Source organism: Crocodylus porosus, unplaced genomic scaffold, assembly GCF_001723895.1.
Source record: "Crocodylus porosus isolate Cpor-Errol unplaced genomic scaffold, CroPor_comp1, whole genome shotgun sequence".
Classification (NCBI taxonomy): domain Eukaryota; kingdom Metazoa; phylum Chordata; order Crocodylia; family Crocodylidae; genus Crocodylus; species Crocodylus porosus.
The window spans coordinates 18,268,594-18,281,717 of NW_017728920.1; the positions used below are offsets into that span (position 1 = coordinate 18,268,594).

Sequence of the window (13,124 nt, forward strand, 5' to 3'; positions counted from 1 at the left end):
TTCATGGAGCATATGGGGGACCCCCACCCCCCACACTCCTGTGAGATGCTCCATCCACCCTACCATCTCAGCATTCACAAGCCTTGCCTGGTACCTCAACGTAAGTCGCAAAACCTATAAAGCTGTGTCTGTAGCCAAATTGCTGATTCTCCAGATCAGAATCTGAATCTTCAGATTCAGTGTCGGCTGAATTGAATCAGGACAGTGATCCAAATCAGTGAATCGAATTATTGTCCCCCGAATCAGGCCGAATACAAATCCAAATCAAATACGGCCCACTTCACACACCCCTATTCCTTATATGATTAGACAGGCCTAAGGACTCAGTTGAACTCATATATCTGGAAATAAAGCTATCTACTAATGTGCACATTTCATTGAATTTTCAAAATCTGCAGAGTGACAAAAAAATTCAATGGGGCTTGTGCTCTTACATTACTTAAGAACTTTCTTTTGAAACACACGCCTATTCTTAAGCTGTTGAAATATACTACACATTACAAAATGTACTGCGACAGACAAGTATAGTGTGAAGATAAGCATCTAAAAAACATTTATACCATCCATTATGTAGTCAACAGACCACAGTAGTTCCTCTGATGCCATTACTGTCTGGTATATGTATATGAACTGTATTTAAGTGGTTTGAAAAATCTGTTTTGATACAGCTACCAAGAATTCTTCTTTCTATGACTTAAAAATAGTGAAGTTGATAAATCTGCATGTAGCTCAGACCTCAAATGCAAGGCTTCAAATAGAGTGAATTGTTATAATTATGTTAACTCCCTGTGCCAACCCCCCACACTTCCCCTCCAATTTCCCCTCTCCAAAACTCAGGTTTACAATGGGACCAGGAAGAAACTACCTGGTTTAGAATGCATATTTAAAATGACTTGATCCACAGAGCGTAAAAGTCTGAACATATCAACCCTTCACAGAGAGACCGTCCCTTTTATTTTAATGTTAAAGGAGGAAACTTTGTGGACAAACTTCACTACAGATTAAAAATACATAAAGGAGAGAGTGCACACAAACCTGCTTAAGCAACTGCAAAGTTGTGACACAAATTGCCTAAAGCAATGAAATTCAGAGTTAAGGCTTGCATTCCATTCTTCATTTATCCCTTTGTGCTTACTTAGTTATTTATTGCTGGGGTCTCGGATCAGTGAGTTATGTTACATACCATATGTACTGCAAAGCACAATGTAACAAGCCAGCAATAGTGTGTCAGTCTTAACTTTGAATTTCTTTACTTTTGTTCTTTTGTATCTCAATCTTCCTGCTACTTAAACGGCAGTTATTTTTGTGTGGAGAAAGCGTTCTTAGTACTATGTATCAAAAAGCTGCAGAAAAGAAGCAGAGTGTAGACATTAAATTGCACAGTAAGAGTTGTTATCTACTATAATATTTTATCTCCCGTATTGAAATGATTCTCTCCTGTCTGATTATAACTTTGATGTTTTTAATGCTAACAGACAAACCCAACAGCCAATACTATTTATGAAGCAGTATTGGGGGCTGTCATCCCCCATAAACATGTGCAGATTGGCTGTGTACATATGCTGATTATCCTTAGGCTGGATGGGCCGAATACCCAATGTGGGAACTGAAAGAGGACATGCACTTGTTTATAGGAGCTCTGCTCAAGATTTAGTACCTGAAGTCCTTGTACATCCTGTTTTTTTCCCAGCTGTCAATAAACAATGCATCCACATTGTGCAAAGTGGGGAGGATTCCCTTTCCCTGATATTCTTAAGGGACCCACTATTAGGTGGATAAATGATTTAATAGACTTCACCTTTAGAATCTGGTCAGAGTCAATACAACTGCACAGATTCTAGGTAACTACCTAAATGAAGGGTTTTCCACATCAGGAGTCACTAGCATGTCCATAAGCTACAGAGGCCATCTGTGCTGTTTAGATGGTGACAGTTTTAGGCCAGAGGCTCCTAAATCATGCCCCGGGGATCTAACATGGGAAAGGAAAACTTAGCTGTACTTAAAGCTCATGGAGAGCCAGGTTTAGCTATAATGGTGTCCAAGGCTAGAGAAGCAGGAGGAATGGAGAAAGGGTTAGAGTAGGAGGCTTTGCATCAGTTGCAGGCATGTTGAATGTTAATGAGAAAATATGGTATGTTAGGGCCCTGTTTATAGGCTGCATTCTGGGTGTAATTGTGGCTAGGGGAAGGGCCTAGTAACACATCTTAAGGTGTTGGGCAGGCTGGGTACACCGAGGACCCAAACAGGTTCAGAGGCTTTGCATAGATAGTAGGGCTGTGTGAAATTTAGCCAGCTGTTTCAATTCGACACTGTTTTGAATAATTTCAAGCTCAAAACAGTGAAATCAAATCAAAATGAAGGGCTTCGAAACAGTCTCAAAACAAGGCTAGTCAAAACATTTCAAAAGTTTTGAAATGTTTCAAAAGTTTCAAAATGTCTCAAGTTTTGAAGCCAGCAGTGAGAGACAGGGGAGCACAGCCCTGGCTCTCCCCATCTCCCGCTGCCAGAAGCTGATAACAGCATGGGGGAAGGGAACTGATCCTGGCTCAGTTCCCCTGCCCAGCTCTGTGATCCAGTGGAGGAGGGTGGGGGATGGAGAATCAGCCCAGCTGTGCTCACTCCCACCCCACCCCTGTACTGCGATTGGGTAGGGCAGAGAGTCAGCGCAACTGGGCTCACTCCCACCCCCGCACTGCAATCAGGTGGGGGGGGGGCAGAGTCAGCCCAGTTGGGCTCACTCCCACCCCCCGTGCTGCAGTCGGGAGGAGGGTAGAGAGTCAGTCCAGTTGGGCTCACTCCCACTCCCTGCACCATGATCGGGGGCGGGGCGCGGAGCCTTTCCCTTTCGACGGAATAGAACAGAACAGCTGTTTCGAATAGAAATGAAATTCAAAATGGAACGCTGTTCCACTGAACCACCGAAACTGAAGGCAAAATGGACTGATGCCATTTAGCACAGCCCTAATATACAGCTCTGCTAACTTGAATATCCCTTTGGATCTTCCTGATCTGGGGGAAGTTAAACTCCACTATATTAGGATGCTGGCTTTCTGATAGGAAGGCAGTGTTCTGGGGCAGAATTTGGCTTTATTTTATTTGTAACATCAAAGTCAATATGGTCTGAGTACAGTCCTTCCAACTGCACTTTCACCACTCGCCTGGACAGAAGTGGGAGTTACACATAAACATGCCTAGGAAAAGACAGAGTTAATGTATTACAGTTTAACTCAGTTTTATTCTCTTCTTTGTTCTGTTAAAGTCAAGTTGCCCAGTGTAACCAAATACAGGATAAAATGTTATTAGCCTCTGACAGAGCACTTCTTTAAAATAGCAAAAACTTCAATCAAACTATTGCTTAGCAGAAACAAAGAGCAGAATGTAGAGTTATTAAATATGATTTGTCCTTTTTTCCTGCTTTGCTCATCTGTCTGGTATTTTCCTGTAATTGTATAAGCTCAAGAGACCAGTGATAGTACTTTGTGAAGGACTAATGATGGTATTTGGATTGAAAAAAGCAGCTATTAGTTAAAAAAAAAATAGTTACAATGACTAACAGACACCGTAACTAATAGGAAAACCCAATACAGGAATATTTAAAAGCAGCTGTGAAGAAATAAATCTTTAAGATAGTTGTAATTTTTTACATACATCCCTCCCTCACATGACAGACCATAATGCAGCATTTATATAATAACTTTCTTGATGCCTTTTATCTTTACAACTAAGAAAGAAAGAAAAAATAATATTAAAGCGCTCACACAATGCTACTGTTTTATGACTTTCTTCTACTAACGCATGTCAGAGGCAAATGACAGCAATTTTGAAAAGGGTTGTCAGTCACCTGTATCACAGATGGAACATTATAATGACCTTCAGGGTTACAGTTCATTTGTCTACATAATGGAATGAATAGTGTGAATTGTGCACACACGCTTTATTAATGGAGAAGCATAAAGAGCGGCAGTTTCATTGACTATAACTTATAAAGGCTGTGTTTGTAATACTATACACACACACTCTCTGAATGTTGACAACTTAATTTTAATCTGTTAATAAGAAAGTATGTCCTAGTTAAACTATAACTGTGATTTGCAAATATCCATAACATTCCATTTCTATAATTTTGATATTTTAATGTAGAACCAAATGTGACTGATCTGTTCTGTAAGCACTGAAGGGATTATATTGGAAATCTAGTCATAAGACATGCTAACCAGGACTCATTTATAGGTTCCTAAGGTGGATTTGGCTATTGAGGGAAGGTTTTGTATCTTTCTCAATTGTGTTGTGAAAACCACTATTATCCTTTCAGATAATTGATTTTTAAAACAAGACAACTGCAGCATTAAATTAACTGGTCAAATCACCAGCTGATCCAATTCTTTTTAAGCAGGTTACAAACCTCTGCTATTTGGACGCTTCTTATTTAGACCCAGAGATGGGTATATTTCATGTTTCTGGGCCACCTCATTTCTGGGAGTTTTTTGCTTGGGTCTGATATGTGGTATTAAAGCTTTCACATTTCAGCAGGCTGATTGACAAGTACATTTCTAAAAAGCAGCCACTGTTTGCCTGTATTTTATTTTATAAACAATCAGTCAACACATACTACATTCTTATTGCTGTCTATTGAAATATTTTATTAGGTCTCATCAGAACAAGAGAAGAATCAAGAAATTTCAGACCAGAAAGGTTTATCTGAGCCTCCTGAAGTGGGAGAGATGAAGAAGCATGTTGAAGGGCACCAGCCTCTCTTACCAGAGGCAGCAGGGCTGGGCTCCCTGGAGAAGGAGGACTTGATGGAAAGCACTTCAAACAGCGATAAAGCCCAGGAGGATGTTCAGCACTCATCCTCATTTTCTAGTATTGCTGTACCCCCTGAAGAAGACACCACATTGGATGCCACTGTCAACAAGCAGTTATGCACCCCACCAGATGCCCTGGATGACACAAAACCAGAACAAAGGGCACATGGTTTTACAGACAGCTTAGAAAAGGAGCCTCCAGAAACACCCTTTCATGGTTTCCCTGCAATACAAGTACAGTTACCAAGTCAAAACGACATGGAAGATGATAAATTGCCAGAGATGGCTGATTACATTGCAAACTGCACAGTGAAAGTGGATCAGTTAGGAAATGAAGATATACATAATGCACTAAAGCAAACCCCTAAAGTTCTCGTGGTACAGAATTTTGATATGTTCAAAGAAAAGGAGCTGCCAGGTTCCATTCATGATGATCCCGGGTTTAGTTACACACCACTACTCTATTCGAAGGGTAATCCAGGCATCATGTCACCACTGGCAAAGAAAAAACTTCTATCTCAGGTCAGTGGGGCAGCCCTGTCATGTAGCTATCCTTATGGTTCACCTCCACCTTTGATTAGCAAAAAGAAATTAAACAATAGAGATGAACTATCTTCAAGTATAGCACAGGCTCCCCACACTCCTAATTCCGATTCTGTAGCAGTTAATAGACCATCAGTAATACAACACGTACAAAGTTTTAAAAGCAAGATTTCAGAAGAAAGGAAATCTATTAATGAAGTATTTAGGCATGACTTATTAAGCAAACCAGATCCTCAGCGTTGTGATTTTTCTAAACATCACCTCAACTCTCTTGCTGAATCATACATACCGAAGCTAAATCTCCAGGACTGCAAAGATAAAATGAGTGAGAAAAGGGCACTGCAGCATTCCCATGTGCCCAGTTTCTTGGCAGATTTTTATTCATCTCCTCATCTGCACAGCCTTTATAAGCATACAGAACACCACCTTAATAATGAACAGACATCAAAGTACCTCCCCCGGGACATGTTCAGAGATTCCGAAAATATTTCTACTTTTACTCAACACAAACACCAAGACAACCTACATTTAAATTATCACCCATCTTTGCATCAGCAAGAAAAAAAGACTGTAGTGGAAGCCTCTTCAGATGATCAGCCAACAGACTTGAGTCTTCCAAAGAGCATACACAAACAAACTGTTAAGGCTCCTGGATCCAGCCTCCCCCATTCATCAGTGGGGCAGCAAGAAAACAAAAGTATTTCCCAGTTCCAAGCTGCAAGCAGCATAGACTGTAATCCCAAAGCATGTCACGTTTCTCCAATGACCATGGCAGCATCTAAAAAGCATGTGGAATCCCTTCAGAGATCCAGAAAGCAGCAGAATCAGAGGCTTGAGAATTTGAGAAAGATGGAGGGGATGGTCCATCCCGTTATGAGCCGCAAAACTAGCCCCCAAACCATTGGAGCAGCTCGGCCTTTGAAACGGAGCCTGGAGGATTTGGACAAAGTCATTTCCGGAAAAAAAATCCGAGCTGTGTCTCCTCTGCAGTTACCAAAGGAGGCATCTGCAAAAGAAAAGATTGCTGATCACAAGGGCGAAGGCAGCAAATCAGTGCATGGTATTCATTCTGGCAGCATGTTGGAAAGTCACAAATTTCCCCTTTCCAGCCCCATCTTCACAGGCTTGTACCCAGGAACCCTCTGTGCGGGGCTGAACAATCGCCTCCCAGCTGGATACTCTCATCCGTTGCAGTACTTGAAAAATCAGACCGTGCTTTCCCCACTAATGCAGCCTTTGGCTCTTCATTCCTTCATGGTGCAAAGACAATTTCTTACATCCCCTGGAAATTCTCAGCATCTCTATAGACACTTAGCTGCAGCAACACCTGTAGGAAGTTCATATGGTGACCTTTTGCACAACAGCATTTATCCTTTAGCTGCCATAAATCCTCAAGCTGCCTTTCCACCTTCTCAGCTGTCTTCTGTACATCCTAGCACAAAACTGTAAAGCCCCCTAAAAAGTGTCTGAAAAAAATGTTAAGTTAGCTACATTCCTTCCCCTGTGATAATGTCTTGCAGAATTAGAAATCAGTATTTTTGTTAACCAGTATGCAGTCTCATCCAGCCTAGCTAGGTGCTTCATACTTAACTGAGACACTCCTACTTTTTGGTTCTTAATTCTGGCTTCCACATCTATTTCCCAAACATTTCATTTGGCATACTAGTTTTCTGAGAGGATTTACACATATGGAGAGCAAAAGATCAGAGCAAGCCAATGGGCTTGAATCTGGTCTTGCTGAGGTCAGAATCAACATTTGCAGTTGTATTGAGTGAGCATAGAATTAGGGCAATTAGCATGTTTCAGAACAGGCAAGAACTTGTGATGAATCTGAAAAGGAGAGCAAGACAGGAAATGCATACAGTCATTAGATGTGCTTTTTTTGGAGGGAGTAGGGGGTAATTTTTCCTGACTAAATGTTCAATCAATGCAATGTATAGTCAAATTGCAATAGATTTTTTTTCCTTTTAACACTATTAGAACAGAAAGGTAAACACTGTTTAATTTGACTGTACATACCCTCTTCATAAACTACCAGTGTCGCATTCAGTAACGTAATTTATAACGTAATTAAGTTTTGTTTGTCCAGTATATTCTGCATCTTTTTTTTAATTAAACAGTATCCTTTGATCTGCAACTTTTTAAAAGGCTGTGGCTGTCCTATTTTTTTTTTTTTTTGTATGTGTTTGTAATTTTTCCAGTTCTTATACTTTTGAGCAGCTTTTGTGTGTGTGTGTGTGGCAATGTTATTGTTTACAAACTGAGGCAACTGGTTCAGATGACTCTTAACCAACATAAAACATACTGTAGATAATACAACAGTGCAATGATGCAAACAAAGTACCTTTTTCTCTGGTCTGATCCTGAAAGGTGCTAAGCACCTGCCACTTTCACTGGTGTTATTGTGATGGCTCCTACACTGCTTTACTGACCACAGAAATTTTACTTTGCCATACCATAGTCTGTGAATTTCTTCAGAACTATATACTTTACCGGTTCCTAGGCTGTGAAACCCTCCTGCATACCAGAGAAATTCTAAAAAACAAAACCTCACTGGCAACAAGCTGCTGAATAACAAGGGCATCCAGAAGACAGATTTGTGGTTTGTGAGAATATGTCAAGAATTTCAAATATTAAAACACGAACAGCATTTATTTTAATTGCAGGTTTTATGAGTCCTGTACCTCAAAACAGAGATGGGCTAGTGATGAACTCCTCTACTAAAAAGCAGCCCAAAGTTCAGGTTCAGTGTGAACAATGAGTCACTAAGCCAGCCCAATCTTTGTCATTCACAGAATTCACTTGCATTCAGAGATCTAATACAGTGTAAACCCCATTCATGGTGCTAGATTCTTAGCTGGGGTGCATCTGCATGGCTACTTGCCATCAAGGGAGGTTCTTTGCCCTAGCTGTGAATCTAGTCCATTGCCTCTCAAAGGACATATGACCTATGAACCTTTTGCAGTGGCCCTCTGTATACATGCTGGGAACTAGTCTGTGTCCCTGAGAATAATTTTTGAGTGTTAAAAGCCTATGAGTGAAGGCGCTGGGTTTTCATGATAAAAGACATTTCCTATGACTGTATGTTCACTTTGAAGGGCATTACTACCCTGAAGCTAAAAAAAAAAAAATGGATGTGTAACAATGGTATCTGACAATGTGAAAAATAGTTGTGATTTGAACATCCCAATTACAATTCAGATACGAAGTAAGCAAAGCTGTTAAAAATACGAATGGAAACTACTAAGTAATACCTTGCATGCTACACATCTCATTATAATTTCCCATGATATGAAGCCAAATATGATATATAATATAACATATGTAATATCCAAAGGTGGAAACCAGAATAATACAGTCATCAACTGTTGACATTCCAATGTCTTCAAGTAAAAACTGTATATTCCCATGGTAAAACTATATTTAACTGATTGATGAGCAGGCTAGTAGAATTTACAAAATGAATGTGCTAATGCAGTTGTCTTCAGTTCTACAAACTGTTGAGAAAATGAAATTATGAATTTGATTGCTCAGATGCCATGGCATAGAGGGCATCTCTAGTAAAGTTGCACTAGACCTGAATCACATAAAAGTCAAGGGTTATGGGGGAAGTAAACCTACAGCAAACACAAATAATATGCCTGCCATTTAACCAGCAAACCAAACACTTCATGCCCTTGTTTAGGATAACTTGCACATCCTGAAATCATGCATTTGTTTACAAGTCTCTGATTTCACTTTTGATTACATCATTTTGGAATTTTATCACAGCACAGTGATAAAATGTTAAAACAATGTTAACACAGTGCAGAACTGGGAGAGTTTCTTCATTTGTTCCATGAGGAAACTAGCTGTTTCTGTCTGGGGAAGCTCATAATATTCTGGGCAAAACATTAGGACAAATAAAAAGAAATGATGGCATAAACCCCCCAACAGAAGCAGTGCATTATTTGTTTAAAAACTCTTAACAGAAATCTTGGAAATCTTTCAAAAGACTATTGAATTCTCTATTGGCTGAGGACTACTTTTTAAAAATGTCTTAAATGGGGCTTTGTTTGCATTGTTTGAGTTCAAGGGGCCTTATTATTGAATGAAATTGCACAAGACTTTCTTTGTGCAATCAAACCATTGTCATTGGTAAGTTTGCAAAGGAAACTGTGGAATCTAATTGGCAATAGAATCATAAAACTATTTACCAAGAATCAGTTCCAGAAAATGTTGCAATTCAAATGCACTATGCTCAGGATTCATTTGAGATTCTAAAGGTTGTGAGAATTAAAAAAAAAAAAATACCCAGCAAAAACAACATCCATGAAACTTCTGGTTACAGATGGAGTTTGACTTTAGGAAACAGAAACTAAAAATAGAACCTAACTGAATTTCTTAATAAAATATAGTTCTGGAAAAGATTAACATTTGTAAAGACTGCATTTTGCAACAGATCTGTTTTATTTATTTAGTTTCTTGACAAGTTAAGTTCCCATTTGTATCAGAGCATACAACGTCATTTGTTCAGACTATTGACTTTACAACTTAATGAATTGGTGCATGAGTCCTTCAGTACTGTATCTTACTTTGTTGATGTGTCTAATGGAAGTTTCTAGGTGGTCACAAAAACATTTTCTGTCGTGTGCCTTCAAAGAGAACAGTTCATTTCTGTTTACTTATTGTTCTATATGGTCACCTTTTTGGTAGTGGGCAACAAGTCACTGATCTGATTTTACAACTGTCATGACCTTAATGAGAAATGCGAAGTATTTCATGTACACGAGGCCCACTACATTGAAACAACTATCAGCACTTACAAAGATGTTTGCTGTAAATGTGGTTGATATTTCACTTGTTTTCCCCCTACCCCATAGTTTTAAATATGTTCTAATAATGGCAGCATACTCTACTAGCTGTTTATACTTTTTTAACTTTCTTTTGTTGTAAATATTGTATACTTTTTGTGATTCAAGTTATGTAGCCTATATGCTCTGTAAGGTGATTATTTGTATATAGCAAAATGGCCCAGTAATATTATATAGTTTCCTGTTTAAAAGGTTATTGAGTAACCTTTGCATTAGTTTAAACACTACCAGACATAAAGCTGAGCCAACTATAAACACTCAATTTTTGTATGTTTTCCAAATTGTACTTATTAATGCTTTTGATACTGTATTATGTGCCAATAGTTTCCCAATCACATAGCAAGCAAAAGATATTTTGTACTTTTTGATCCACTGTAATATTTAATAAAAAATGTTACTATCTGTCCCCTTTTGTGTTTGATTACTAGTTCTGTAAACAGCTCTTATCACAAGGGATTACATATTATCCTCTCTGACCTTTCAACCCTTTTATATTGGCTTCTCTAGAGAAAATATCCCTCCCTGCAAATGATTAGATTAAAGAAATGCAAGTTTGCTTGGGGAGGAGGAGATAGGCCTCCCCAGTGTCCCTCTGTATCTGTGTTCTCTTATTAAAATGTGGCTATGGTTAGGCTAACTATAAAAATAGCTTTTGACTTGATAACCGTCATGCTCAGCCAGTGGCTTCCATAGAAAATTTACTCCGTTTGCACCTCAGAGCAGGATTTCTCCAACTGCCAGGACTGCAGACTCAAGCTCGAATCTGTTCTTGGCTCAACCAAGAATAACGATTTCAGAGTCAAAAGAGAGCCAGTGATTTTGTTGATCACAGTAAACAAGTTCTAACTAAAACTCACATTAGTTATATTCCCAGCTGATGCCATAAATCTTGGTGTGTCTCTAAGAAAACTCTCTTAATGAAAAATGCCAGTACGTGGTTACATTCCCATCCTAGCTGGCTGGGAAGATCATTTCCTTCAGTGTATTTACAGAATGTATTTCTATCCGAGCTATATACCAAATCTCATCAGCCTTAAGAGCAAACACATCCCAATGCTTATGACCATTTTCATGGTCCTGCTCGAAACTTTTTCTAATCATTATGCTTACAATTTATTAGCTTAAATGATTTCATGAGCTTTAGAATGAGGGTACATTTCACCCTGTGTACACAATACACTTCTCCCTTGTCCCCCCATCCTGCCCCAGCCCCATAAATTCCCAGCAACTAGCAAAAATGAGCTTCTGAGTACTGATGCTGCTTCATGCGAGGGATTCAGTATCATTTGCCATGTGCCACTGTATGGTTAAAGCCATTTGGAACAATAAATGCTGCTTTGTAGTCAAGTAGCTCCTTGTATCTGAGGACATAAAAGCATGTTGCAAAGAAATCAGTTGAGCCTCAGTCATCTACCATATGAGCAGTTTTAATCAAAGTAACTTCCCACCCAAAGGAAGCAACAGAATGTCCAACACAGGGGTAGAACTGGCATCTCATCTCATCTTCAACACCACTGAACAATACTGACTAAGCTGATGTCACTGTCAGATGAGGCAGCCAGGTATACACTGCAATTTTAAAAAAAGCTGCAGAAAACCATTAGCATTTGTAGGAAGGTGAGAGAAAATGCCAGAAAGAACGAGGAGGTCAGACCTTCAGCTGGTGTAAATCAGTGTTCCACTGAATGAAAAGAGCTTTGCCAACATGCTAAGAGTCAGACCATGCTATGAATTTCTGAGAAGAGTGACAGGCCAATAGTAATGCAGAGATATCTTTAACATATGAAAAGTTAGCATTTTATATATTGCATCATCTGGCCTGAAGTGGAAAGGACCTTCCACAACTCTCCCTACAGGACATACAGATGGAGCAGCAATTCAGAAGGAGATGTACATTTTGTGCATGTGATGATGGGGTCTTCAGGTCAATTAAGAACAAGGCAGCGTGAAGAAACCTACTGGGGATAGGGCCAAGGTTACATGCTCCCCACACTAACAGCTCTGTGGGCAGAGGCTGCTCCGTTTTCCCCATAAGCTGTTGCTGGGATCATATTTTACCTGCAGATTGGAAGCACTGTATCCACACTGATGCTCACAAAGGTATTCAAGCTTCATGTGAGGAAGGGTGAATTTCACTACAACACACACTAGCAAAGAGGCTTACAGTGCTTAAATAATAAGATGCATGCATGCATGCATGTGTGCGCACGCACACACGCATGCACACAACTTTGCTACATAGCTAAATCTTATGTCTGAGTTTGGCCCACTCCACCCTCTGGCATCTACACAGAAAAACCCTTTATCATGGGGTTGTAGGTGTTTAAAACTAAGCTAGTTTACTCAGCTGGGTGTATAAAGCCTCCTCTACACATGTAGGTAAAGGCACAATTGGATTTTGGGCACAGTTGGGACCAGGAGCCCCATCAGCTGCAGGACTACATTGGCAGTAATCTCCCAGCCCTGGGGGTGATTACAGCCAACCTCAGTCCCAACTTGCAGCCCCCCCATCCCTGCTGCTGCTCCTCATTCATGACCTGCTGACCCCTGGCCCTGCCAGTGCCCCTCGCTCCCTACCCGCAGTCCCCTCCCTCCTGGGCCAAACTATGCCCCTCACTCCCAACCTGCAGCCCTCTGGTGCTGCCAGTACCTCACACTTCTGGTTCACAACCCTCTGCCCCCCCCCAGTGACCCTCATTCCCCACCCACTGCCCCCCCAGCCTTGCCACTGCCCCTCACTCCTGACCTGCAACCCCCCCTGCTTCCCCCAGCCCTGCTGGAGGAGGCCTCCAGCTGCCTCCATCCTAACTAGGCCAGAATGCAGCAGCTCTGGCTCATGCAGGCAGCAGCAGAACAAGTGTGGCCTCAGCATAACTGGAAGGAGGAAGAGGAACCTGTAGCAACACCTCCCCACCCCCAGGCT

At 40.5% G+C, this 13,124-nt stretch overlaps 1 protein-coding gene across 3 annotated transcripts in view; it reads left to right on the top strand.

Annotated features, from left to right (window-relative positions):
* ARID5B (AT-rich interaction domain 5B) overlaps window positions 1-10,607 on the top strand; it is a 174,797-nt gene extending 164,190 nt beyond the window's left edge. For all 3 annotated transcript variants that reach the window (XM_019538636.1, XM_019538637.1, XM_019538638.1), the window contains one exon: window positions 4,647-10,607. In XM_019538636.1, coding sequence (XP_019394181.1) covers window positions 4,647-6,797 — 2,151 coding nt within the window. In that variant the 3' untranslated portion in view covers window positions 6,798-10,607. The remainder of the gene's footprint in view (window positions 1-4,646) is intronic.
* Window positions 10,608-13,124: the final 2,517 nt, after the last annotated feature.